Raw genomic sequence first — 26,590 nt, 5'->3', positions numbered from 1 at the left:
ACCACGCTGGAATTCACTGAGCTCCTGAGAGCGGCCCATTCTTTCACAAATGTTTGTAGAAGCAGTCTGCATGCCTAGGTGCTTCATTTTATACACCTGTGGCCATGGAAGTGATTGGAACACCTGAATTCAATTATTTGGATGGGTGAGTGAATACTTTTGGCAATATAGTGTATATGAAATGACCTACAGATAATTGATTGTGTATGGTGATTTGCTGTTCATCTTCATTATCTGCTATGATAACTAACATACATTCTTTATATTTGAAAACAAGAAACTAAAAAAGGGTTAGGATTTTTGAAGCAAAGGTCCTTAAATCTAAACAAATACTTTGTTCTGAAATGATTGTTACAGATTAATAAACCTCAGCCTGAGGTTTTCTAGAGTTTCATATTTTAATGAAAAAGCAGAATGTGATTATTGTACAAGCAAGACGGTATGACAAACAAACCTCGATGAGACCATCTGACACACGAGTTCACAGGTCCAACAAATAGAGACTTTGGACCGACTGAAAATCCACATTTGGTACAGATTATTGTTTATTGTAATCAGTGCTGAAAATTAGCATATTTATCCAGAGATCTGTGTGCTTTTCGCTCTTGAATACTACAAGAATATTTTCAAGTTTTCTCATTTAATTATTCTGGACATCCTTGAAAGAACTGACTCATGGAAAAATGGAAAATATTTTAATTTAAATGAATGGTTTTCTCTAGACTAAGTTGTTGACTAATGTAATGGGTGATTTTAACAATAAATGCAAATCATTGCTGAAACATTTCAAATGCCACACAACAAAAACAGTGTTTTTGAAGGATTTTTACATCTGTTAACTAAATTATATTATACTTTAATTGTGCAAAAATTCAGATAAAAGAATGGAAAATCTTGGTTTTGTTTAAGTACTATGCTTTAAAATGTTTCAAGTAAATCTAATTACAACCAATGGTATTAATAAGAGAAATAAACCACACAAAATCTTCATACCATCATATAAACTCAAGGTCTTCACCAGTGTTGTGTTTGGAAGAACACAAGAGACATGCACGTTTGTTTAAATTCATATATTTTAATATGAAAGATAGTCATGGACACAGTTTTCCTCCCGTTTGAAATGACGGTCAAAAGGCCACAGAAAGAATTAAGTGCTAAAAGCACAACGGACTTCAGCTGCTGCCCTTCTGATCAAATACTGATTTACACTCGAAAGTGACAAACAGCAAATACTGTCAAGAGCCAATCCTGACCTGCTGAATGATATGTGAGACAGCTGTCTGTCTGAGTCAAATGATCGTTCCCACTCTGTATGCAGCCATGCAATCGCTTAATCAAACGTAATGTCCATCAACACTCAAAATCAAAAATAAAGACAAGGAAATAAACCCCAGGCACCTGATCAAGCTCTACAATCATTCAGTATAAGCTCTATAAAACTAGAGCCGTATGTTGGAGTTCTACTATAAAATCCTCTCTAATAGTTTTTATTCAGGCTCATTTCAAAAACCTGCCAAATGCAGAACACAAAAGTGTTATTACGATATCAGCACTTAAAAGATCAGAGAAGCTGAAACACTTGCATATTCATGGGAAATCATGTTATCGTAAAGATCGCTAAATGAGGTCTTATATTAAGATTTGGTTTAAAATGACAAAATAGCTTATTTACATTGGTAATTATCTGTGCAAGTTTCATGGTTTGTTTTACTTGGCTGGACGTGTCGCCGTAAAGCGGTGAGATGTTTCATTCCTGACCGAATCCTTCCGTCTCCTCGATGGCGAAGAGCAGCTTTTCTTTCAGCTGTTCGAAGCTTTTGTACGGAGGCAAATCCAGTCGGTTAAAGCTGAAAGAGAAGCATGTCGAGTCAGACGAGTCACGCTTTATCTGTGACGTTCACTTTCAAACATCGTGAAACTCACCATGTGTGACTCCTGGGCAGCCATGTCTCTTTGCCAACCTTCTCAATGCAGAACTTCTGAGGTCCGTTGCTTCCTGGAGGAGGAAAGTCAAGGGCATGTCAGACATCTGATGTCTATAGTTGATGAAAATCACATAACGAGTGGTGACTGATGATGGTGTTTAACTCACCCATGAGCTCACCGAAGCCCCCAAGCGGAAGTCTGCACGTGCCCGTCACAAACTGCATCAAACGCAGACGGACCTCATTATCCACCTCCTTCACAAACTGCACACACACACAGGCACAATATAATATCCAATAATGACAAAACAATTCAATGCAGTAAATAAACAGGCCAAATGAGCTCAGAAACCAGTTTCCTCCTTTAGACCTTTAAAACAATTCAATTCTGTTACAGACGAGTGGAAAAACACTCGCTAGACCGAATCAAAAGCAGGAGAAACTTTCAGATAGGATAATTTGAAGTAAAATTGATAAATCAACAGGCCAGTGTTCGATGAGTGTGTCAGTAGCTGGTTTTTATGCGAACTCGGAGATATCACAGAAAAAATTTAACAAAATGTATCAACTGATTTAATGTAAATGTTCCATATATGTTTATCATTTTAAATTCAAATGTTTAAAATCAAACAGGAGCATATCCCTTTTGCAAAATCCTGAATCTCAACAGATGCTAAAGGCTGAAATCAATGTTTATATGGAGACCAACTGGTCCTCAGTATCCTCTGTGGGCGTGGCTTGGGAGGCACTTAAGGCGGTTCTTAGGGGCCGGATCATACAGTATGCCTCATACATCAAAAAATCCAAAGCACAAGAACTCGTGGAGTTGGAAGAGAATATTAAAAGTCTGCCGAGGCAGAGCTGAAGCGCCGAATGTCATCTGATGGCCTCAGAGAATTGACCCAATTGAAATACAGATATAGTACTATTTTGTAGCGGAAGGTGGAGTTTTGGTTATTCAGGGCAAGACAGTCATACTTTGAGTCGGGGGACAAAGCAGGGAAGCTTTTGGCTAGATTTATAAAGCAGAGAGAGTCTTTTTCTACCATTACCTCAATGAAATCCGCTGGTGGGGAAATATTTACCTCGGCCATTGATATTAATAATGCCTTTAAAGAATTCTATCATGATCTCTATAGTTCCACGTCTTCGTCTGCTGATGAAGATATTAGAAACTTTGTGGAACCATTAGATCTTCTTAAACTGATGACCGAGCAAAGAAATTGTCTTGATTCTGAGATAACCTTGGAGGAGCTTGACAAGGTAATTAAGGCCTTACCTACAGGCAAGGCTCCGGGGCCAGATGGTTTTGCCGCAGAATTTGCTGTTAGAAGTTTATACAGAATCATTAAAAAATGGAAAGCTTCCTGCAACCAAGAAGCAAGCCCGGATCAGTCTGATTCTTAAAAAGGACAAAGATCCAAGTGAGTGTAAGAGTTACTGTCCAATTTCCCTGATCCAGTTAGATGTAAAAATGTTGTCAAAAATTCTGGCTAACCAATTAAGTTATGACATCTCTTATACATATTGATCAGGTGGGGTTTATTCGGGGCCGTAGCTGTTCTGATAATATTAGGTGTTTCATCAATATCATGTGGTCAGAGGAAAATGATCAGACTCTGGTCGCTGCCATCTCACTTGATGCTGAAAAGGAGTTTGATATGGTAGAATGGGATTATCTTTTTAAGATTTTGGAAATATACGGGTTCGGGAGTACATTTATTGGTTGGATTAAGTTACTTTATAAACACCCTGTAGCAGCGGTACAAACAAATGGATTAATTTCAGATTATTTTACTCTGGATAGGGGCACTCGACAGAGTTGCCCTCTTTCCCCATTATTGTTCTGTCTTGCTCTGGAACCATTAGCAGCTGCGATAAGAAAGGAGGATGATTTTCCAGGGGTGACAGCGGGAGGTGTGGCGCATAAACTTCTGCTTTACGCAGATGATATTTTATTATTTGTCTCCGACCCCACTAAATCTATGCCTTGCCTCCACAGAATTATTAATTCCTTTTCCAAGTTCTCAGGATACAAAGTCAATTGGTCTAAATCCGAAGCTTTGGCTCTGACAGCGTACTGCCCTGTAACGGCTTTTCAACCGGGCGACTTCCAGTGGCCCAAACAGGGCATTAAGTATTTGGGGATTTTATTCCCAGCAAATTGGTCTGATTTAGTCAGAGTTAATTTTGACCCTTTAATAAAAAGGTTTTCGAGCGATGTCAGCATGTGGGCTTCATTACATTTATCGATGATTGGGAAGGTTAATGTTATTAAAATGAATTGTATTCCAAAATTCAACTACCTGCTTCAGTCTCTCCCTGTAGATGTCCCCCTCTCTTATTTCAAGCAATTTGATAGCATAGCGAAGTCCTTTATTTGGAATGGAAAGCGTCCCAGATTACATTTCAGTAAGTTACATAGACCGATTGACAAAGGTGGGCTAGGCCTACCCAAGATTTTGTTTTATTATTATTGTGTTCAGTCTCAGACATTTAGCTCATTGGTCACTTCTTCCTGAGAGAGCCCCTCTCTGGTTTTGTATTGAACAGGAAGTTCTAGCCCCTATTTTGCCATAACAAAGCCTTTCTATCAAACTAACCGGAGAGGTTAAGTCACACCCCGTTATCTCGCATTTGCACTCGGTATGGACAAAAGTGTCCAGAGTGTTTAATTCCGACATTTATTTAAATGTTGTCTCGAGCATATGGCTGAACCCAAAATTATGTATTAATAAGTCCCCTTTCTGCTGGTCAGAGTGTATTATGAGGGGGGTTACTCCACTCGGTGAGCTATATGAGAGTGGAGTGTTGAGATGAAAATATGGTTCAACATTTTGGGATTCTCAGGTCTCAGTTCTTTAGGTATTTACAGCTGTGCCACCTGCTCTGTACTGTTTTTGGGAGTAGTATACACCCCCCTAAAGCGGCAGATACTCTGGGAGAGGTGATTACTGCTTTTGGAAAAGGTCATGAGGCATCAGTGTATTACTCCCTGCTAATTCAGAGTCTGGGGGACGGAGCTTAAACTTCTCTCAAGAGATTAAGGGAGAAAGATTTAAACTTGATATTGGAGGAGGGAGTGTGGGATAGGATTCTAAAAACATCAAGTCTACATCTAGTAGTGCAAGGGTGCGCCTTATGCAATTTAAGATTTTACATCAATTCTATTGGACCCCCTCTAGATTGTATAGGCTTGGTCTTAAAGACACACCCACCTGCTGGTGATGCCAATCAGATGATGGAGACACAACCCATGTCTTTTGGTGGTGTGTTAAGATCCAAGAATTGTGGTTGAGGGTTCAGAGTTTTATGTGTGACGTATTGGGCACTCAAATTTCATTTTGCCCCAGACTCTGTATTTTAGGCAATAGGGCGGTCATTAATATAGAGAATAAGCACATAAAAAAGTGGGTCCTAGCCAGTGTTATGATTGGCAGACAGATTGTTCTTAGGGGACGGAAGTCGGCTGGAGCGCCCTCATTTCAAGAGTGGTGCTCGGAGATGGGTAGGGTGGCAGCATTCGAGGAAATGGCATGTAGAAGGCTGGGGAACTTAATTCATTTGATGGGAAAAGGGGTAGCTATTTGGCCTTCTTGGAGGGCTCTTGGGGAGGGACAGTGGAGAGAGAAGTATAGTTTTAAATGTGTGTGATTATTATTATTATTTTTTGTGTGTGTATACTCACGTGTGACCACAGGGATGTTTGTTGAAGGTCAGGCTGGGATTGGGAGGGGTAATAGTGGGGGTTAAATGTTGATTCTTTGAATATATGTTTTGCTTTTGTTTGTCAATTGTATGAATTAATAAAAACTGTTAATCACAAAAAAAATGAAACAAGAGCGGGGGTGAATGACATAGGTGATGGTACTAGAAATATTCATTATCTATTACTCAGTTAAATATCAGTAAAATATCCTACATGATCTACTTTTATCAGGCATATTTGATTTAATTTTCCTGATAATTATATAGAGGTATTTTTATTCCCTTAATATATGTAATATATTGACATTTTCAATAATGTAACAGAACCATTCATTATATAATATCATTTTAACTGGACGTTTATGAATAACATAAACATAATATGGTTATGGTCATACTTCAGTGATTAATTTAGCATTAAAGATTAAAGATTTAAAAAAAGAAAAATAAGCAACCAAATTGGCCGGTTGCTAGGGAGGGTAGAGTCACATGGTGTAACCTCCTCGTGGTCGCTATAATGTGGTTCGCTCTTGGTGGGGCGTGTGGTGAGTTGTGCGTGGATGCCGCGGTGGATGACATGAAGCCTCCACACGTGCTATGTCTCCGTGGTAACACGCTCAACAAGTCACGTGATAAGATGTGCGGATTGACAGTCTCAGACGTGGAGGCAACTGAGATTCGTCCTCCGCCACCCGGATTGAGGCGAGTCACTACACCACCACGAGGACTTAGAGTGCATTGGGAATTCCAAATTGGAAAAAAAGGGGAGGAAAAAAATAAATAAAAAATAAAAAATAATAATACTGGTATTATCAAACTGGTATATTCTATTTATAAATTCGCAGAGTTAGGGAACATGAAGTACTCTATTTCTACTTTTGCATTATGTTTTGCCTTAAACAGTGTTCATGATATAATATATATTATATATAATTATTTTAGTTCCAGCCCTGCTCTAAAATGCCTCCTTGTAATCTTCAAGCACTCCTGAAGACCTTAATTAGCTGCTTCAGGTGTGTTTAATTAAGGTTGGAGCTAAACTCTGCTGGACTGTGGCTCTCCAGGAACCGAGTTTGACACCCCTCAAAATTGACACGAGTTATGTGAAATATGTGCCAGTTTCCCCACGTCATGATTTTATTCTCTTGAATAAAGATGGAAAGGCTGACTTATAAATTGTTTTTGCGATATCCTGAATTTTCACATGTAAAAGTTTGATGTAAACTTATCTACTGATAAGTGTGATGAGTTCAGGTAAGTGTGTAGATTCACACCTGCCAGAACCAGATGATCTGTTTGCTATTACGAGTGTAGTGCCGATAAACTGTGTTCCTCTGCCAGTCCTGAAGATCCACTTCCTGCATTCCACACAACATCACCTGTAATACACAACACACAAACATATGAAATCTTGAACATGTCATCATTGAATGCCAGTGTGAACTGATGTATAATTCCTTTTTCTTAACAGACAGTGTGCTGGTCACCAATCTAGAGCTCTTCTACATGTTGTTCTGGGTCGGAATAATCGGTCACATCAGAGGTGGGCAGCTCTGCCTGACAGGACAAAACTAGATCACAAAAAAAACTAACTCCCTTTATACTTGACAAAACTATTTACACCGAAAGTGACCACTGTGACACGCGTTAATTTAACAGTCTGTTTGTGCTCTAATCGTCTGATACATTTACAGCTGAAGTCAGGAGTTTACATACACCTTAGCCAAATACATTTAAACTGTTTTTCACAATTCCTGACATTTAATCGTAGAAAACATTCCCTGTCTTAGGTCAGCTAGGATCACTACTTTATTTTAAGAATGTGAAATGTCAGAATAATAGTAGAGAGAATGATTTATTTCAGCTTTTATTTCTTTCATCACATTCCCAGTGGGTCAGAAGTTTACATACACTTTGTTAGTATTTGGTAGCATTGGTCAAGCGTTTTGTGTATTCTTCCACAAGCTTCTCACAATAAGTTTCTGGAATTTTGTCCCGTTCCTCCAGACAGAACTGGTGTAACTGAGTCAGGTTTGTAGGCCTCCTTGCTCACACACACTTTTTCAGTTCTGCCCACAAATGTTCTATCAGATTGAGGTCAGGGCTTTGTGATGGCCACTCCAATACCTTGACTTTGTTGCCCTTAAGACATTTTGCCACAACTTTGGAGGTATGCTTGGGGTCATTGTCCATTTGGAAGACCCATTTGAGACCGAGCTTTAACTTCCTGGCTGATGTCTTGAGATGTTGCTTCAATATATCCACATAATTTTCCTTCCTCATGATGCCATCTATTTTGTGAAGTGCACCAGTCCCTCCTGCAGCAAAGCACCCCACAACATGATGCTGCCACCCCCATGCTTCACGGCTGGGATGGTGTTCTTCAGCTTGCAAGACTCACTCTTTTTCCTCTAAACATAACGATGGTCATTATGGCCAAACAGTTCAATTTTTGTTTCATCAGACCAGAGGACATTTCTCCGAAAAGTAAGATCTTTGTCCCCATGTGCACTTGCAAACTGTAGTCTGGCTTATTTATGGCAGTTTTGGAGCAGTGGCTTCTTCCTTGCTGAGCAGCCTTTCAGGTTATGTCGATATAGGACTCGTTTTGCTGTGGATATAGATACTTGTCTACCTGTTTCCTCCAGCATCTTCACAAGGTCCTTTGCTGTTGTTCTGGGATTGATTTGCACTTTTCACACCAATCTACGTTCATCTCTAGGAGACAGAATGTGTCTCTTTCCTGAGCGGTGTGATGGCTGTGTGGTCTCATGGTGTTTATACTTGTGTACTATTGTTTGTACAGATGAACGTGGTACCGTCAGGCATTTGGAAATTGCTCCCAAGAATGAACCAGACTTGTGGAGGTCCACAATTGTTTTTCTGTGGTCTTGGCTGATTTATTTAGATTTTTCCATGATGTCAAGCAAAGAGGCACTGAGTTTGAAGGTAGGCCTTAAAATCATCCACAGGTACACCTCCAATTCAGTACACCTCCTATCAGAAGCTAATTGTCTAAAGGCTTGACATCATTTTCTGGAATTTTCCAAGCTGCTTAAAGGCACAGTTAACTTAGTGTATGTAAACTTCTGACCCACTGGAATTGTGATATAATCAATTAAAAGTGAAACAATCTGTCTGTAAACAATTGCTGGAAAAATTACTTGTATCATGCACAAAGTAGATGTCCTAAACGACTTGCCAAAACTATAGTTTACTAATATGAGTGGTTAAAAAATGAGTTTTAATGACTTCAACCTAAGTCTATGTAAACTTCTGACTTCAACAGTAACACACAAAATTAGAAAACACTTTCTCGACCAGCTGGTTTGATGAAGCGAGTAGAAGCACACAGAACTTTTCATGAGTCGTGTTCACAAGGTTCTGCTTCGATATAATGAGCACATTTGAGTATTAAATAAATCACAGAAGTTGTCCAGGTCAGTGACATCAAATCTATTAAAGATATTTAGAGTTTTGTTTGAGCATGTAGGAGCAATGAAATGGAAATACACAAACAGAAATGTATTATATTCTGCTTTGTTCAATAAATTATGTCTGTCAAATACTCTGATGACTCTCTACACATTTCCTCTATTTTCCTGTGTGTTTTATTTGCAATCAATGTGTTGGTCTTTATTATGGTGTGATTTATGTCAGGTAATCCCGCCCCTAAACAGCACTTAATGCCAAAACAGACTGTGATCACTATACATGTCAGTCAGACGGCTCTTCCTGTATAAGTGGGCGGTTCTTGGCCAATTTAAGCTGTTATATGGTCTAGACCGTTGATGTTTTAGTTAAAGGTCTGGCTAAACAAGATTAAAAGACATCCTGTTTCTCTACATGTCACACTGCACAGTGGCTCCAGACACTTGATTTTGACTTGTCTAAAATAAAATGCTTTTATTGACAAATTTCATACATGTGAATTGCCAGCTATAAATGTTATTTGTTATAGATTTAAACAACTTTTAATCGCTGCAGTTTGTGATGGCATAAATACGCTGAATTAAATACCTTTGGATTGTAAAATGTTCTCAAATAAAACTAATACTCTCAAGCAATGCAAAGTAATGCACTAATGATTTTGTGTGTGTAGGTATGAAGAAAAAGAGTGTGTTCATCTTTCAGTTCTCAAATCAGTGGAAATGCAGGTGATTGCCAAGAGATTTAGTGATCCACCAGTCGAACACCAGTACACACACACACACAAACATACACACTAAATCACACACACAAAAAACACACACTAACACACAAACACATAAACAAACTAACACAACACACTAACACACAAAAAACACACTAAAACACAAAAAACACACTAACACACACATACAAACACACTAACACACACATACAAACACACTAACACACTAACACACCCACACACACATAAAAACACACACACACATAAACACCTCTAGCTCTTTCTCATCAAAGTATTGCAGCCACTGCAGCGGTACGACCTCATTGAAGCCATCCAGAAACGCTTTGGTTTGATTCTCAACACCACGAGAAAATCTCCATTCTGCCATCAGCCTGCAGAACATAAACACACCATCAGTCCAGACGTGTGTGTGTTGTGTGTGTGTTGTGTGACAGCAGCAGTGAGGTTTTACCCGATATATTCCTCTTTATTTTCTTCAGTCACCAGAACATTTGCACCGTCATCTTTCAGGTCATGTGACGTGATTTTGCCCAGGATCTCCATATCAACTGAGAAGTACATCTCCAGACCACACTCCTCGATGTTATTATCTCTGTCAATCAATCAGCAGAGGTCATGAGTTCAATCCTGTTTAAATGCCTGATAGTAAAAACTTTTCAAATGCAGCTGTCATCATCTAACTCGACAGACCACTTTAAAAACTCTGTGACCTCTGTGTGTGTGGGGTCTGTGTGTGTGTGTGTGGGTCTGTGTGTCCATGTCTGTCTGTGTTTGTGTGTGGGTGTGTTTGTGTGTCCGTGTGTGTGTGGGTCTGTGTGTGTCCATGTCTGTCTGTCTGTGTGCGTGTGTGTGGGGGGGTCTGTCTGTGTGTGTGTGTGTGTGTGTGTGTGGGGGTCTGTCTGGATCTGTGTCTGTGTGTGTCTGTCTGTGTGTGTGTGTGGGTCTGTGGGTCTGGGTCTGTGTGTGTTTGCGTGGTAACTACAAGAGGGCAAACATACATCTGTGTTGTACTTTTATGTTGCTTCTTGATTTCATCCATATTATTTTATTTATACATATATCATTCAATATATAATCAAATCACACACACACACACACACACACATTTAAATTAATTTTAACGGATTACTTTTGATTTAATTTTGTTTAATATATGTTCTATAAATATATATACTAATATATTATTTATATTTTGCTTCATCTTATGTTGTGTGCGAGACTGTCTTCAGAAGTAATAAGTTGTTGTATCCATTTCAAGGTCTTTAATGTCACAGGACGATGTTGATGAAGCAGTAATTTTCCATTGTCTCTGTTTAGTATAACTAGTGCTGTCAGTCAATAACAATATTTCAATTGCAGTTAATCGCATATTTTTTTGTAGTTATTCATGATTAATCGCAGATTTTGAAAGTGTTGAAATTTGACACTATATATACACTTTTCTTTTCAAAATTAATTAATTTACATCTTAGGAAAGAAAAAAAACTATATGTATTTAGCAATATAATGTTTTAGTAAAATTTTCCAAACAAAACCTTCCACAATATAAAGATAGAAATGCACTAAAATATCACCAGTTCAAGTAACATTAAACGTTTCCTGAAGTCTGAGTGGGAGTTTGACTAATTGAAGGAACTAGTCTCCCCACATAGGTTGCATATTCATTGCAATGGGCATTAAATCTCTTAAACTCTCATCCTCTGCAATATTAATCTGCCAGTAGACTGTGACTATACACTTTATTACAGCAATCGTGAAGCTGCGTTCATGATTCACATCAGAGCATCAACACCAGCGTCCAGCGCCGCTTTGAACTCACCATGCGCCTTACAGAGGCTGAAAAATACTTGATTTCTGTCACAAGTCCCATCTGGGCTTGTTTTGTAGATCCAATAATGTTAAGAGCTTCTTTCTCCATCATTTTATCACTGACAGAGAAGCGCTATCAGAGATAATTTTATTTACTGAGATAACAACCTCCACTGCTCTATCACAGGAGACAGTGACAGTCAACTAGCGTTTTACGACAGTACGGCCATAGAATGTCAATGGGACTGCTGCGTTATGCTGTTTTATGCTAAGCGTGTAGTCTACTGTTGGTAGAAGGGCTCTGGCACTGTGGTGTATGTGCTGCTTTTACATGGACACTTTTTGTTTTAATCGGAATGAAATCATTCCAATTATTGATTCCGAAAGTACTGTTTACATGAATGCTACATAAAGTGAGCAGATTGATGTGAGCGTTTATATGTATCAAGCATCAGATTGGAACTACTATTGTGACGTGTGTACACTGCACGATTATACAGCATTCCCTCGCCGTTTGAAGGGGTGTTCACACTTGACTTTGAGCACACAAAATTATTTCTGACTTCTCTACAAATGGGGATATGATGTTATGTGCAACGGCTTTTAGTTTTAATAATCAATACATCATAAATAACAACAAATATTAAATTCAAAATGTTCAAATATAACATCTACTCATTTTCCAGCAACAATAAAAAAACTCAGCTTTGAAATATACCACCTTTGAATTGAGCCAAGAGGTCAGTTCTATTTACCTGTTTCATGTGATATTATTATATGACATCGCTGCCATATACAGTACAGTATATGACCAAAACTCCACATACCTTCTGTGTGCTGCGCTGTGTGCTGCGACAAAAGTCTGCAAAACTTTTGTTTCTATTTATAAAGATTAATAAAGTGATACTGCTGTTTACATACCAGAGTCAAACTCACCAAGTCAACCAGTGATGGAGGGGGAGAGCAGCGATTAAACACTTACATTTATAATACCACGACCGCGTAAGATGTGTGAAGTTTGTAACATTGTATAAAAAGCACTATGTCGCTATACAGAATATATTTAATTAAAGGCTATACAGTATAGTAATGTTAGTCATTAAACACAAGACTTTGAAGCACAGAATATATTCACGCCACCAGATTACACTGTAAAAAAGTCATATTTACACAGCAAGCTGATATGGAAAATGCTGGATATTTTTAAATTAACTACACTACAAAGAGACAACATGTGCTTGACAACATAAATAAAACATAATAGTAATAATTAATAATTTGCATAGGTTTGTTTGTCTCGGTTGCTTTGTGTTCTCTTTGAACTAAAAGCAGATCTTAGTTTCATATAGACTTCACAGACGTTTAGTAATATAGTGACCGACCTAACCGACCGATGCGTGAAACGTCATCACGCCATTACTGCGTCAGTACTGAACATGTGCAGATTGTCTCAGTTTCACAAAACAATCCGATCAAGTGTTTACATGGCAAAAATTCTCTTTTCAAATGGATTAGAAAAGGTTACTTTACACCACACCTTACAATCTCAATGAAATTTAAATTGGATGTGGCCAATTTAATTCGATTGACGTGGTTATATGAGACTTTTTTATTCGGATTGAGCTTCTAGTCCAATTACAAATGGATTACCAGGGTCCATGTAAATGCAGCTAATGACTCCGGGCAGACACATTACAAAAGTTCTGCCATTCACACCAGTGTTCATGCTGTATCAACAGTAAATGCATCAATCGCAATTAAGAAAACTTTAATTAATCGCAAGCATTAACGTGTTAATTCTGACAGCTCTAATAATAACACTTAACTGAACATTGAGAAACACACAATCAAGATTATTCAACAAACTGCTCATTTTTACCATCACTTTATCTGCTGTCAAGAGAGTTATTATTACAAGCTGTTGACTGCTTTTGGATATTGTTTAATAGAGAGAGAGATCAAGTAAAGCAACTGAATCAAACACCTCTGAACTCTTTTTCTACATTTAAGCAGGTCAGGGATATGTGCGTTTAAATATGATGGATGTAAATTCTGGTGGTTTCATGCAGTTACATTTAATAATCAGATATTAGATATAAATATAACCCTCATTCTAATCATCAGACAGCTCATGACCTTATCATTTCTAATAATCAGACGTCAGACGCACCTGATCCAGATGAGAGAATTGTAGAATTCTGGATCGATTGACTCCAGATCTTTCAGGATCAGTTTCTTATTGAGCATGCGCTTGTAGAAGGGCAATGAGAAACCCGTGTCAATGAACTTCCCATGGAAGAGTGCCTGCAAACACACGTGCACACAATAAAAGAGTTATAATACATGCTTTCACAAACATCAGTGGTGTAATGATGTGTGTGTGTTTATCTTGCCATGGCGATGAAGCGGCCGATGAAGCAGAAGTATGACAGGTGATCGGGGTTGATGGTGGACGCGGGGTTGATCTGCAGACAGTAGTTGCTCTTGCCAGCATACTCAAACAGACAGTACATGGGGTTTAACACCTCGTGAGAGAGGAGGAAGAACCATTCACTGCGCACGCACGCACACACACACACACACACACACGTCAAATGAGATCCGTACAATAACATCTATTTAAACTAATTTCTCAAGTCACATGATCATGTAAGTCAAAGTCATGTCATCACTCCAGCCCTGCGAACACATCACTGTACTGTGTGTGTGTGTGTGTGTGTGTTACCGTGCAAGCCCTCCGTAGTCGAGTCCCTCCTCTCCTTTGAAGATGACGTACAGTCTCCTCCTCAGATCATACGGCTTAAAGTTCATGATCTGTAGAAGCAACCGGAACAGTGAAGTGAAGAAATGTGTGTTTGTGTACTGACAAAACTTTCCTTTAGAGACATTTGAAGATGGCCTCATTAGGGGAAAAAATCATAATAAAGCAAATAATCCATTTTTAAATTCAGAGTTACAGTATGTGTAGTTACTATCAAACAAAAGAGGGTTATGATTAGTCTTCATCTAGAAACAAGTGTGTGAAGTCACTTCTGTTACCTGCTGGAAAGAATCTTCAAACAGCGTCTGTCTGGATACAGTGATCTTCACATGACTGGAAAGAGCGTTAGACTGAAACACACACACACACACACACACACACACACACACACACAGTTTATAAATGACAAACACTCAGAGTGTGATGTTTTCTGAAGAGTTGAGTGATCGATACCTGACACAGATAGCGGAAGTGAGCCAGTTTCCACCTGAAGCTTCGCTCGTATGCGATCTGTGGCCCTTTAATTCTGCACAAACACACACTTTAATTAGACAAACACACTCTCTATAACACACACAAAGTGTCAGATTCAATCACTCACACAGAAGATTTGCCCGTCCGAGGGTCACTGAATGTGGTGGTGCGTGTGTTATGATCCACAAAGTAGCGAACGCCCTCTCGTGTGTAGCGAATCTCCCAGCCCTCCGGCAGAGGGTCTTCATTCTGCAGCCTGACACACACACACACACACACACGTGATGAGCGACACACACAGTGAGAGATTTTGAGCGTTAATAAGATCACATGAAATGTTTCTCACCCTTGTGTTCGTGGATCTTCCCACTGCGTCGTCTTTGTGTTGTGATTGACAAAATAAACACGGTCGTTGGCATCCACACGGCGCTCTGAGAATATGAAGACGACAACACACACACACAAACACACACACTGCGCTGAGTTACATCATCATTAAAAGTGTGGAGTGGGGGATATAAGCAAAAACATATACTGCTATATTCTTAATATTTTTGTCAGACAGCATCACACTATACACATTTTCATGTGAGAAGTGATTCCTAAACCTATAAAATAATTCAGTTTTTTATTTAAATCAAAGTCTAATGTAACGACAGACCCTTGACATTTTTACTTGACATTTCTATATTGTTTTAGCTTTTATATTTGCAGCCCGATCAGTGTGTTGTCTTACCCCAGCCCGGAGGAAGCGGACCCAGTGGATCATTCTCTGCTGACATCATAGACGCCTGAGACCCAATCAGAGACACACATAAAACATTACATCATCATTGTGTGTAAAGCGTCAATCATCATGAGACAAATGAGATCAGATGACAATCAATCAATCAACACCATCACACATACACACCATCACGCACACACACTCACACCATCATACACACACACACAATCATACACTCACACACACACACACACACCTTCAAACACACACACACACACACAGTGCATCCGGAAAGTATTCACAGCGCTTCACTTTTTCCACATTTTGTTATGTTACAGCCTTATTCCAAAATGGATTAAATTCATTATTTTCCTCAAAATTCTACAAACAATACCCCATAATGACAACATGAAAGAAGTTTGTTTGAAATCTTTGCAAATATATTAAAAATTAAAAACGAAAAAAATCACATGTACATAAGTATTCACAGCCTTTGCCATGACACTCAAAATTGAGCTCAGGTGCATCCTGTTTCCACTGATCATCCTTGAGATGTTTCTACAACTTGATTGGAGTCCACCTGTGGTAAATTCAGTTGATTGGACATGATTTGGAAAGGCACACACCTGTCTATATAAGGTCCTACAGTTAACAGTGCATGTCAGAGCACAAACCAAGCCATGAAGTCCAAGGAATTGTCTGTAGACCTCCGAAATTTCTGCGGCATTGAAGGTCCCAATGAGCACAGTGGCCTCCATCATCCGTAAATGGAAGAAGTTTGGAATCACCAGGACTCTTCCTAGAGCTGGCCGCCCGGCCAAACTGAGCGATCGGGGGAGAAGGGCCTTAGTCAGGGAGGTGACCAAGAACCTGATGGTCACTCTGACAGAGCTCCAGCATTTCTCTGTGGAGAAAGAGGAGAACCTTCCAGAAGAACAACCATCTCTGCAGCACTCCACCAATCAGACCTGTATGGTAGAGTGGCCAGACGGAAGCCACTCCTCAGTTAAAGGCACATGACAGCCCGCCTGGAGTTTGCCAAAAGGCACCTGAAGGACTCTCAGACCATGAGAAACAAAGATTGAACTCTTTGGCCTGAATGGCAAGCGTCATGTCTGGAGGAAACCAGGCACCGCTCATCACCTGGCCAATACCATCCCTACAGTGAAGCATGGTGGTGGCAGCATCATGCTGTGGGGATGTTTTTCAGTGGCAGGAACTGGGAGACTAGTCAGGATCGAGGGAAAGATGAATGCAGCAATGTACAGAGACATCCTTGATGAAAACCTGCTCCAGAGCGCTCTGGACCTCAGACTGGGGCGAAGGTTCATCTTCCAACAGGACAACGACCCTAAGCACACAGCCAAGATAACAAAGGAGTGGCTCCGGGACAACTCTGTGAATGTCCTTGAGGGGCCCAGCCAGAGCCCAGACTTGAACCCGATTGAACATCTCTAGAGAGATCTGAAAATGGCTGTGCACCGACACTCCCCATCCAACCTGATGGAGCTTGAGAGGTCCTGCAAAGAAGAATGAGAGAAACTGCCCAAAAATAGGTGTGCCAAGCTTGTAGCATCATACTCAAAAAGACTTGAGGCTGTAATTGGTGCCAAAGGTGCTTCAACAAAGTATTGAGCAAAGGCTGTGAATACTTATGTACATGTGATTTTTGTTTTGTTTTTTATTTGTAATAAATTTCAAAGATTTCAAACAAACTTCTTTCACGTTGTCATTATGGGGTATTGTTTGTAGAATTTTGAGGAAAAGAATGAATTTAATCCATTTTGGAATAAGGCTGTAACATAAAATGTGGAAAAAGTGAAGCGCTGTGAATACTTTCCGGATGCACTGCACGCACACACACGCACACACACACTCACACAAAAACACACTCACACACACTCACACCCAGACACACAAACTGCACTAACTGTGTACTGATGTGTCTAACCCTTTTTTCAATGGGTGCCAGATAGAGAAAACATAGAGCTGAATGGCTGTAAATAATATTAAGTAAAGTTTGATGTTTCTAGATTACCAGTATTACCTCATACTCATCATATGAACCAATCAGAGACACACATAAGACAACAGAGAGAGAGAGAGCGATAATTGAACTTTAAACATTACACGCGTCAATCATCATGAGACAAATGAGATCAAATGACAATCAATCAACACCATCACACACACACCATCACACATACACACACACACACTATTACATGTATGTATATATACAGTGTGTGTATAGTGTGTGTGCACATAGTGTGTGTGTGTGTGTATAGTGTGAGCGTATAGTTTGTGCATATGTATAATGTGTGTGTACGTGTGTGAAAATGTGTGTGTGCGTATATGTATAGTGTGTGTGTGTGTGTGTGTGTGTGTATGTGTGTAGTACCGAGTACAGGTATCTCTGGTTGAACTGATGCATGGCTCCCTGCAGTTGACTGCGCTGTGACTGCCACTGTTCAAAGTTCCTCACAGACTCCATCGTGGGTCGCTGCCATGTGGTGGTGCGTGTGTTATGATCTACATAATAGACCCTGCCGCGATTATCCACTCTCCTCTCCCAGCTACACACACAGTGAGAGAGAGAGTCAGTCTTCACAAACAAGGATCATTAGTATCTTCGCAAAAATAAATGCAAATAAAAAACATTAGAGAATAGTAGAGGAAACAATGAGATTCAGATCACTATTCACACGTTAAAAAATAATGTTTCCAAATAGGTCTCCCAAATACTCATACCACCCACTCCCATCCATCATTGGTCAGACAAACAGACAGTCCCGACCCCAAACTCACACCATTTGTTGAGTCAGAAGTCGAACAGAAGTGTAACAGAGTTTACACTCTTCAGGAAGTCAAACTATCAATGGATTACTGATAGTGATTCTGATCACTAAACTGAGATACCAGAAAGCATTTTAACACCCAGAAAATGACCCAAAGACAAAGTTGATTTATAAACTAGTGTCTTATAGTGAGGAACCCTGCAGCTCTGCAATGCTGAAGACCTCAGTGTTAAGGGTTAAAGGTTAAGGTCAGGTGGTCTCACCCCAGTGGTAAGGGCTGTGGTCTCTCCCAGGTTGTTGTTTTGGTGTTGTGATCTACGTAGTAAGTTCTGCCGTGAGGGTCTTTCCTCTGTTCCCACCTGAGAATACAAACCCACACTGATGAGTGTGTGTGTGTGTGTGTGTGTGTGTTTACAGTTCGTAGACATCTACAACAGGGATTCTAAACCCTGGGGCAAGAAAACTAAATAAGTTATAATAAAATAATCTTCATTAATATGCTAAAACAGCAAAGAAATCAACACATAGGCCTGCAGGGGGGCTTCAAATATTCTTTTGGACATTGTCTTGGCTATACTCATGAGGGGAAAATCTTTGAAAATAAAGTGCAACAGGTAGAAAAGCAACTTGTGAGGACATTTGAGGTGGTTCTCACTATTTGAAAGACTCATAAATCGTCAAAATTATGTAAGGAATAATGTACAATCACAAAATAAACCCCAACAGGGTTGTACCGACATGGCTACTAACCACACAAATAAATAAATGGATATAAAATATTGATTTGGGTTGAAATTATGTAATTATGTGAAGGAAATCACTGAACAACTAAATTCCACCTCTGGATTTTCTTGGAGTTCTGTTGGTCCATCTGGCTGCTCATTATCCAGCTTATTACAAGACTACTTGCCAAATAAATCAATAAATGGACATGAAACATTGATTTGCATTAAAATTATTTTATTAGCTTGTAGAGATCTCACAGTGATCCGAGAAGTAGGAAAGATGACTCGCAATACATGGATGTGCGGTTGTGACTCAGACTGCTAGATACCGCCATTGACCAATCAGAATAGAGTATTCCAGAGACCCATGTAATAAATTGTTTTAATCTACTGATAGATTGATATGAGGGTTAGGATGATGGTACAGCATATATTAATCACCTCTGTATCAAAACCACTGCGTCTATGAAAGGGCCTTACTAACATAGTGAAACAAACGTGTGTGTGTGTGTGTGTGTGTGTGTATGTGTGCGAATCTGACCCAGGTGGTAGTGGTTCTGGTCCGGCTGGAGGTGGCTGCTGGTGTGGTTTTCCTCCATCAGGGGCGGGAAAGCTGGAGTCGGGGGGAGCAGCTGCTGCTGATGATGGAGGAGGAGGTGATGAAGAGGCAGCAGCAGCACAGGAGGAGACAACAGCACCACCCGCAGGAGAGGAGGAAGAACTGAAGGAGATCTCAGCAGCTGCATCTGCATTATCAGCTGCAGACAACACCTCACAACCCTCACCATTCACTGACACACACACACACACACACAGATAGATTACACATATCTGCGATTGAACTGTGATGAACCTCACTGATCTCTGCCTGCATCACCTTGGTCTATTGATGGACTACACTCTTATAATGGAATACACAGACTATCAATTAATTGCCAACAAAAGCCTTCATCAGCCAACTAACAAAGGACAATGCATCTATGTGAACTTCTGCAGTTAATCCAGGATGAACTTCAAAGACATTAGTCATTAATCTTACAGTTCATACTGAATCTTTGTTTAAACACTGACCCTCAACACTTACTTAGTTTACTAATCTTAAACCATGACTTGCACTATACATAAGTAATATTGACATTATATTCATGATGTTATTTTTCTCCATTAATCAACATCTTATGGAGTTTTGTGTTCCTTGCCACAGTCACCTTCAGCTTGCTCACTGGGGGTCTAAATACGATTATTTATTTATTTTTATACACAATTTACAATCATATTTAATCAAACTACACAATGATGACTCTAAGACTTTATAGATATTACGGTTTCATTTTCCGTTAATGCATGATCTTCTGTAAAGCTGTTTTGAAACAATGTGTGTTGTGAAAAGTGCTATACAAATAAAAATGACTTGACAGATACATGACGTTTGTTCTCCAGACTCTTGTCATCAGGTTTAATATTTCATGACTGCATGTGTGACAAATATCTAAACATTGATCAACACAGACAAACACCATTAAAGCTCCTCTTCCATGTTAATCAGACTATTTATACAACAAGTTGCACAGCATCTTAGGTGCATTTAATCAGGTTTGTAGTTCAGTAGTCAGGGCTGTCCAATTCGCAAAATAGTTCAGTGCACTGAAATGTTCACTCCCTAAAAACTCCCAGAATGCACCGTTAAAGAAGCATCAATGTTCACTATGTTTCCTTACAGGAAATGCCATCAGAAGATGAGGGCAAGTGAACATTTATGAAGTCAAAGCATAATTTTAGACTTTAAAAGAGATTTTGCATGTAATTCTTTCATCTACTCTATAACATGCATGAAAGGAAAATAATATTTAGATATTACTGTTGTTTTATGGAAATTAAAAATACACCCCTTTGTTTTTTACATCTTTGTTTATGTAGGTTCTCTTTTATTATAGCACAATGAAAATGCTAGATAGTGTCTTTTATACAGCATGTGGTTAAATGTTTTGTCACCAATGTCTCAATGTTCAGCTGATCAACACCCTTACATGATATACTGATTCACAACTTAAGGAATGAGATAAGATGCACCCTTTGTCAATCAGGGTCATGCTTGGTAGCTCCGCCCACTGTGAACTCTTTTTGACAGAAAGATCACTGGAATCTTATTACATCTGGATGGGACACCAGGAAATCAGGTCTGGTTTGGTTCAGAGTGACAAATATCAGCACTCACCGGCTGTGCAGTTCACATCACTGCTGGCAGACTGTAGAGTGGGTGTGGCCTTTGGACTAGGGGTTTGGTGCGAGAGGGAAAAGTCTTCAGCTCCATTGATGATGGGGGAGGGGCTAATTTCACTATTGGCAGATGAGGTGGGTGGGGCTTCATTCTCGAGCCCATCTGTGCTGTTCACAGATCTGCAGAAACACATTTGTAAAATAACAATCATTCATTATTTACAAACGACAGCTAGATTGTAATGTTGGCAAACAGTATGGAACTGCGATGATCCACATTAGTTTACATTTAAGATTAATTAGGCTAACCATTTTGTAAATATTAGCCTCCTCTTTCAAACACAAAGTCAGAGGTCTGGAAATGTAACACTATGCAGCTGTGACGAAGAACCAGATAAACACCTTGTAGAGCTTTTCCTGAGAAAAAAAATCCTCTCACCTGTTCTGAAACCTTGCAGAACTTTCATCTGTGTTCTCATGAAGAGCATCTCCATTCTGATGAACTTCTGAGAGAGAGAGAGAGAGAGAGAGAGAGAGAGAGAGAGAGAGGGGGGGGGTAATGTTGAGCTGTTAAAGGTTAAGTTAAGGGATGTGGATGTTCTTACTGTTTGCAGTGGTTGAGTTTCCATTGTGCATGTGCTGCGGGTCAAACGAGGGCCCGTCCAGGAAGACTGTGAGTTCACCAGTGGACACGACACCATTCTTACTGTCCACAGTTAGAGTCAACACCTCACGAACATTCTCCACTGAAACAACATCACAATACAACACTTATCAATATCTACAGTCTACATTAGTCACATGTAGTTCGGACAGCTGGGACGTACGTTTGCCATCATGTTTGCGGAGTGTCTCTATCAGGTCCAGGGAGGCTCTCCCCAGTAGCGTGTCTGCTTTGAGTGTGTGATGACTCCAAACTCTGAAGTCCAGCTGCGAGTGTGCCGTTACATTCCTGCAGCAGACGCATAAGTGTTTATAAGTGTGTAACTGGAACATCATAAACATTAATGAATGCAGTTGTGTTCTCATCAGATCTCCTCTCTAGAGTTCTGGATAAACACACTGATATATTGTATATATTATACTGATGAGAAAACTTTGCTTATTCAATGAGGATAAAAGCTGCAGAGAGAATTATTAGCCAGTCAGCAGCATTAGATTTCATTGAAATGAAGACCATTCAGATCAAAACATGTTTTCCTCAACAAAAACATCATAATCTCAATAACACACACAAAACATTCACATAAAGATATTGGCTCACATTCACTAACTGTGTGTTTGCAGAAATTGTGATTTATCAAAAAAGTTTACGATTACAGATTTTCACAAACAAGCAAAAATCACACACTCCTGGTGGCCTGTTTTTTTAGTATTTTTTTTTTTACATTATTATAAATTCAGAATAACAAAAATGATGTGTGCTATTGTTCAAACTGGAAAAGAGGGACTTATTACACAGTTATTAGTGAATGAACATGAATCTTATCATTCACATAAACAACTGAGAACGCTGCAGAAGAACATTAAAGTGTGCAGGTGAAATAATCATCACACGACCATCATAAATCACTCTACAGCTCGATTTTATTCATCTTCTCTCGGCTGCTTGTGTCCGGCGTGCCGGTGTCTTACAGAGTCAAGCTCTCATCCCATTTAGGATTGGATGAGCTGTGAGATTTGGCGGTTTTCTTGCTCTCTCCGTCTGATGTCACTTCCACATAGATGGCTGTTCCAAACCAATTCTTCTTCCTCTTGAGTTTGGCACCTGAAACTGCAGCACACACTCATAAGTGAGATCACCGTCTACAGTAAACATGGCACTTATACATATGATGATGATGTCGTCTTACCGACGGTGTGCAGCTGCGAGCGTTCCCTCACATCATTGCTACAGTCTGTCCTGCAAGAGCCCGTGGCCATGACCTTAAACACACCACAGGACCTGAATGAACACATGCGCAACTCACTTGCTTCATCACTAATATAAATACTTCCACACTAGACTGTTTCTGTGAGCGGTTACAGTAAGCAGTCGCTGGCAGATTAGGGTTTGAATACTAATAACATCAGATCTAATTTACCCATCAGCCCCACAAACATCCCAACAGATCAATGAGCATACGGATTAAACTGAACTGAAATATAATGTTGATCAACTCACAATAGATGTGTGAGACACCTGCCGTCCTTCAGCCATCACTGTGAGCCATTCTGAGCTGAAACACACAACCACACACACAACAACAAAATCACACACACAACAACAACCACACACAATAACACAACCACACACAACAACAACACAATCACACAACCGCTGCTGTCACTCAAACCTGAAGAACTTTAATCAGATGAGACAGACTGACATACATCTCTAGAAACACTGAGCTCATTTACAATTTATTAAAATCAATGTGAGCTGCACTAATCACTCTGACACATAATCACAGATTATTAATACAGTATTAATTTATATTTCTAATAAGAGCTGCAAACTCTATAAATACAGAAGCTCACTCTCCAAATCATCATTAAAAGCTGTTCAGTAAAAATCACCTGCAGACCTCACATCAACTTTACGTCTACCGTCAGTCAGTGACGTCATTCACCTCCGTTGTGTTTTCAAACTGTTCTTGGTGTGTTTGTTGATTAGTGTGTAATGAGTATGTCTTTGTAGGTGTGCATGTCATAATGTGCGTGTTATATTTTGTAAGTGTATATCTAAGCTCAGATGTCATCAGTCTTTCTGATATTAAAGTGATGATTATATTTCAGTGTTTATGATCTGCGGCCTGTAACCGGCGCGCGGCTGTCGTCACTTTACAGACGCATAAATGACTTTGAGATTCATTACATGCTCGTTTTTGAGTGAATAACGGTCCAGTGCGGTTAATTCTGTAGTTGAATTCGGTGACAGTACCGCAAATATTGCGCCGTTCCTCCGCATACACATGCTAACAGGCTAACATATTAGCACCGCTGCTAACGCTGCACTGACGAAATCAAACCATTAATAAACTCGAATTACACACACACACACTGCTGTCACACCCATGTATGTCTCTCTAACACTCTCTTTCGTGTGTGTTTGTAATCGTGTTTAATCTCGCGCAGGCCTAAAGCGCCGCCATTTTTGCATTTAAACCTGCAGCGCGACCATCAGACTCCAGCGGTGACCGTTAAACCAGTTAACCGTGTTCCATTGAACGAGTAAACTTTAACTGATCGTTAAACTGCTGATCAAACACAAATTTTAAACTCACCAGGCGCTGCAGCTCAAACTCAACTGCACAGACTCCTCCCACTAACACACGCGCATCACTGCAGCTCAAATTCAACTGCACAGGCTCCTCCCACTAACACACGCGCACACGCATCGCTGCAGCTCAAACTCAACTGAACAGACTCCTCCCACTAACACACGGGCACACGCATCACTGCAGATCAAACTAAACTGAACAGACTCATCCCACTAACACAGGTATCACTGCAGCTCAAACTCAACTGCACAGACTCCTCCCACTAACACACACGCATCACTGCAGCTCAAACTCAACTGCACAGACTCCTCCAACTAACACACACGCATCACTGCAGCTCAAACTCAACTGCACAGACTCCTCCAACTAACACACACGCATCACTGCAGCTCAAACTCAACTGCACAGACTCCTCCCATTAACACACGAGCACACGCATCGCTGCAGCTCAAACTCAACTACACAGATTCCTCCCATTAACACACGCATCACTGCAGCTCAAACTCAACTGAAAAGATCCTCCTGCTAACACATGCATCACTGCAGCTCAAACACAACTGAATAGACTCCTCCCACTAACACACATATCACTGCAGCTCAAACTCAACTGAACAGACTCCTCCCACTAACACACATGCACACGCATCACTGCAGTTCAAATTCAACTGAACAGACTCCTCCCACTAACACACACGCATCACTGCAGCTCAAACGCAACTGAACAGACTCCTCCCACTAACACACACGCACACGCATCACTGCAGCTCAAACTCAACTGAACAGACTCCTCCCATTAACACACGTGCACACGCATCACTGCAGCTCAAACTCAACTGCACAGACTCCTCCCACTAACACACATGCACACGCATAACTGCAGCTCAAACTCAACTGCACAGACCCTCCCACTAACACACACGCACACGCATTACTGCAGCTCAAACTCAACTGCACAGACTCCTCCCACTAACACACACACACACGCGCATCACTGCAGCTCAAACTAAACTGAACAGTCTCATCCCACTAACACACATATCACTGCAGCTCAAACTCGACTGCACAGACTCCTCCCAGTAAAACGCACATCACTGCAGCTCAAATTCAACTGAACAGACTCCTCCCACTAACACACACGCATCACTGCAGCTCAAACTCAACTGAAAAGATCCTCCTGCTAACACATGCATCACTGCAGCTCAAACACAACTGAACAGACTCCTCCCACTAACACACATATCACTGCAGCTCAAACTCAACTGAACAGACTCCTCCCACTAACACACGTGCACACGCATCACTGCAGCTCAAACGCAACTGAACAGACTCCTCCCATTAACACACTTGCACACGCATCACTGCAGCTCAAACTCAACTGAACAGACTCCTCCCATTAACACACTTGCACACGCATCACTGCAGCTCAAACTCAACTGCACAGACTCGTCCCACTAACACACACGCACACGCATCACTGCAGCTCAAACTCAACTGCACAGACCCTCCCACTAACACACACGCACACGTATCACTGCAGCTCAAACTCAACTGCACAGACTCCTCTAACTAACACACATGCACACGCATCACTGCAGCTCAAACTCAACTGCACAGACTCCTCCCACTAACACGTGCATCACTGCAGCTCAAACTCAACTGAACAGATTCCTCAAACTAACACACATGCACACGCATCACTGCAGCTCAAACTCAACTGCACAGACTCCTCCCACTAACACGTGCATCACTGCAGCTCAAACTCAACTGAACAGATTCCTCAAACTAACACACATGCACACGCATCACTGCAGCTCAAACTCAACTGCACAGACTCCTCCCACTAACACACATGCACACGCATCACTGCAGCTCAAACTCAACTGCACAGACTCCTCCAACTAACACCACTGCAGCTCAAAGTCAACCACACAGACCCCTCCCATTAAAACACACGCACACGCATCACTGCAGCTTAAACTCAACTGCACAGACTCCTCCCACTAACACAT

General features: G+C 40.4%; 1 protein-coding gene across 2 annotated transcripts; it reads right to left on the bottom strand.

The window, feature by feature from the left end:
- Window positions 1–1,055: 1,055 nt before the first annotated feature.
- LOC127431911 (NEDD4-like E3 ubiquitin-protein ligase WWP1) lies at window positions 1,056–24,692 on the bottom strand. Of its 2 annotated transcripts, none has more exons than XM_051682559.1 (25): window positions 24,585–24,692; window positions 23,483–23,537; window positions 23,172–23,244; window positions 22,954–23,092; window positions 22,146–22,270; window positions 21,924–22,064; window positions 21,758–21,824; window positions 21,317–21,498; window positions 19,643–19,892; window positions 18,640–18,735; window positions 17,980–18,154; window positions 15,588–15,642; window positions 15,198–15,282; window positions 14,979–15,107; window positions 14,831–14,903; window positions 14,656–14,727; window positions 14,342–14,430; window positions 14,010–14,169; window positions 13,787–13,920; window positions 10,259–10,399; window positions 10,058–10,178; window positions 6,908–7,012; window positions 2,093–2,189; window positions 1,924–1,996; window positions 1,056–1,847 (listed from the first exon to the last, which is right to left on the bottom strand). In XM_051682559.1, exons 2-25 carry the CDS (start codon window positions 23,516–23,518, stop codon window positions 1,748–1,750), a joined length of 2,718 nt encoding a protein of 905 aa, XP_051538519.1. In that variant the 5' UTR covers window positions 23,519–23,537; window positions 24,585–24,692; the 3' UTR covers window positions 1,056–1,747. The 2 variants fall into 2 exon arrangements, with proteins under 2 accessions (XP_051538519.1, XP_051538520.1); XM_051682560.1 differs by lacking the exon at window positions 24,585–24,692 and adding an exon at window positions 23,878–24,550.
- Between the last annotated feature and the right edge of the window lie 1,898 nt (window positions 24,693–26,590).

The sequence above is a fragment of the Myxocyprinus asiaticus genome, chromosome 41 (assembly GCF_019703515.2).
Source record: "Myxocyprinus asiaticus isolate MX2 ecotype Aquarium Trade chromosome 41, UBuf_Myxa_2, whole genome shotgun sequence".
Lineage (NCBI taxonomy): Eukaryota > Metazoa > Chordata > Actinopteri > Cypriniformes > Catostomidae > Myxocyprinus > Myxocyprinus asiaticus.
This window is presented reverse-complemented; position numbering and strand designations above follow the sequence as displayed.

Excerpts from the sequence above, each read along its gene's own strand:
- LOC127431911 (XM_051682559.1), bottom strand. The coding sequence starts at position 23,518 with ATGGCTGAAGGACGGCAGGTGTCTCACACATCTATT. Across the intron at positions 23,245-23,482 it reads AGGTGTCTCACACATCTATT|GTCATGGCCACGGGCTCTTG; the intron begins GTGAGTTGATCA and ends GGTGTGTTTAAG. Across the intron at positions 14,904-14,978 it reads CGGACGGGCAAATCTTCTGT|AATTAAAGGGCCACAGATCG; the intron begins GTGAGTGATTGA and ends GTGTTTGTGCAG.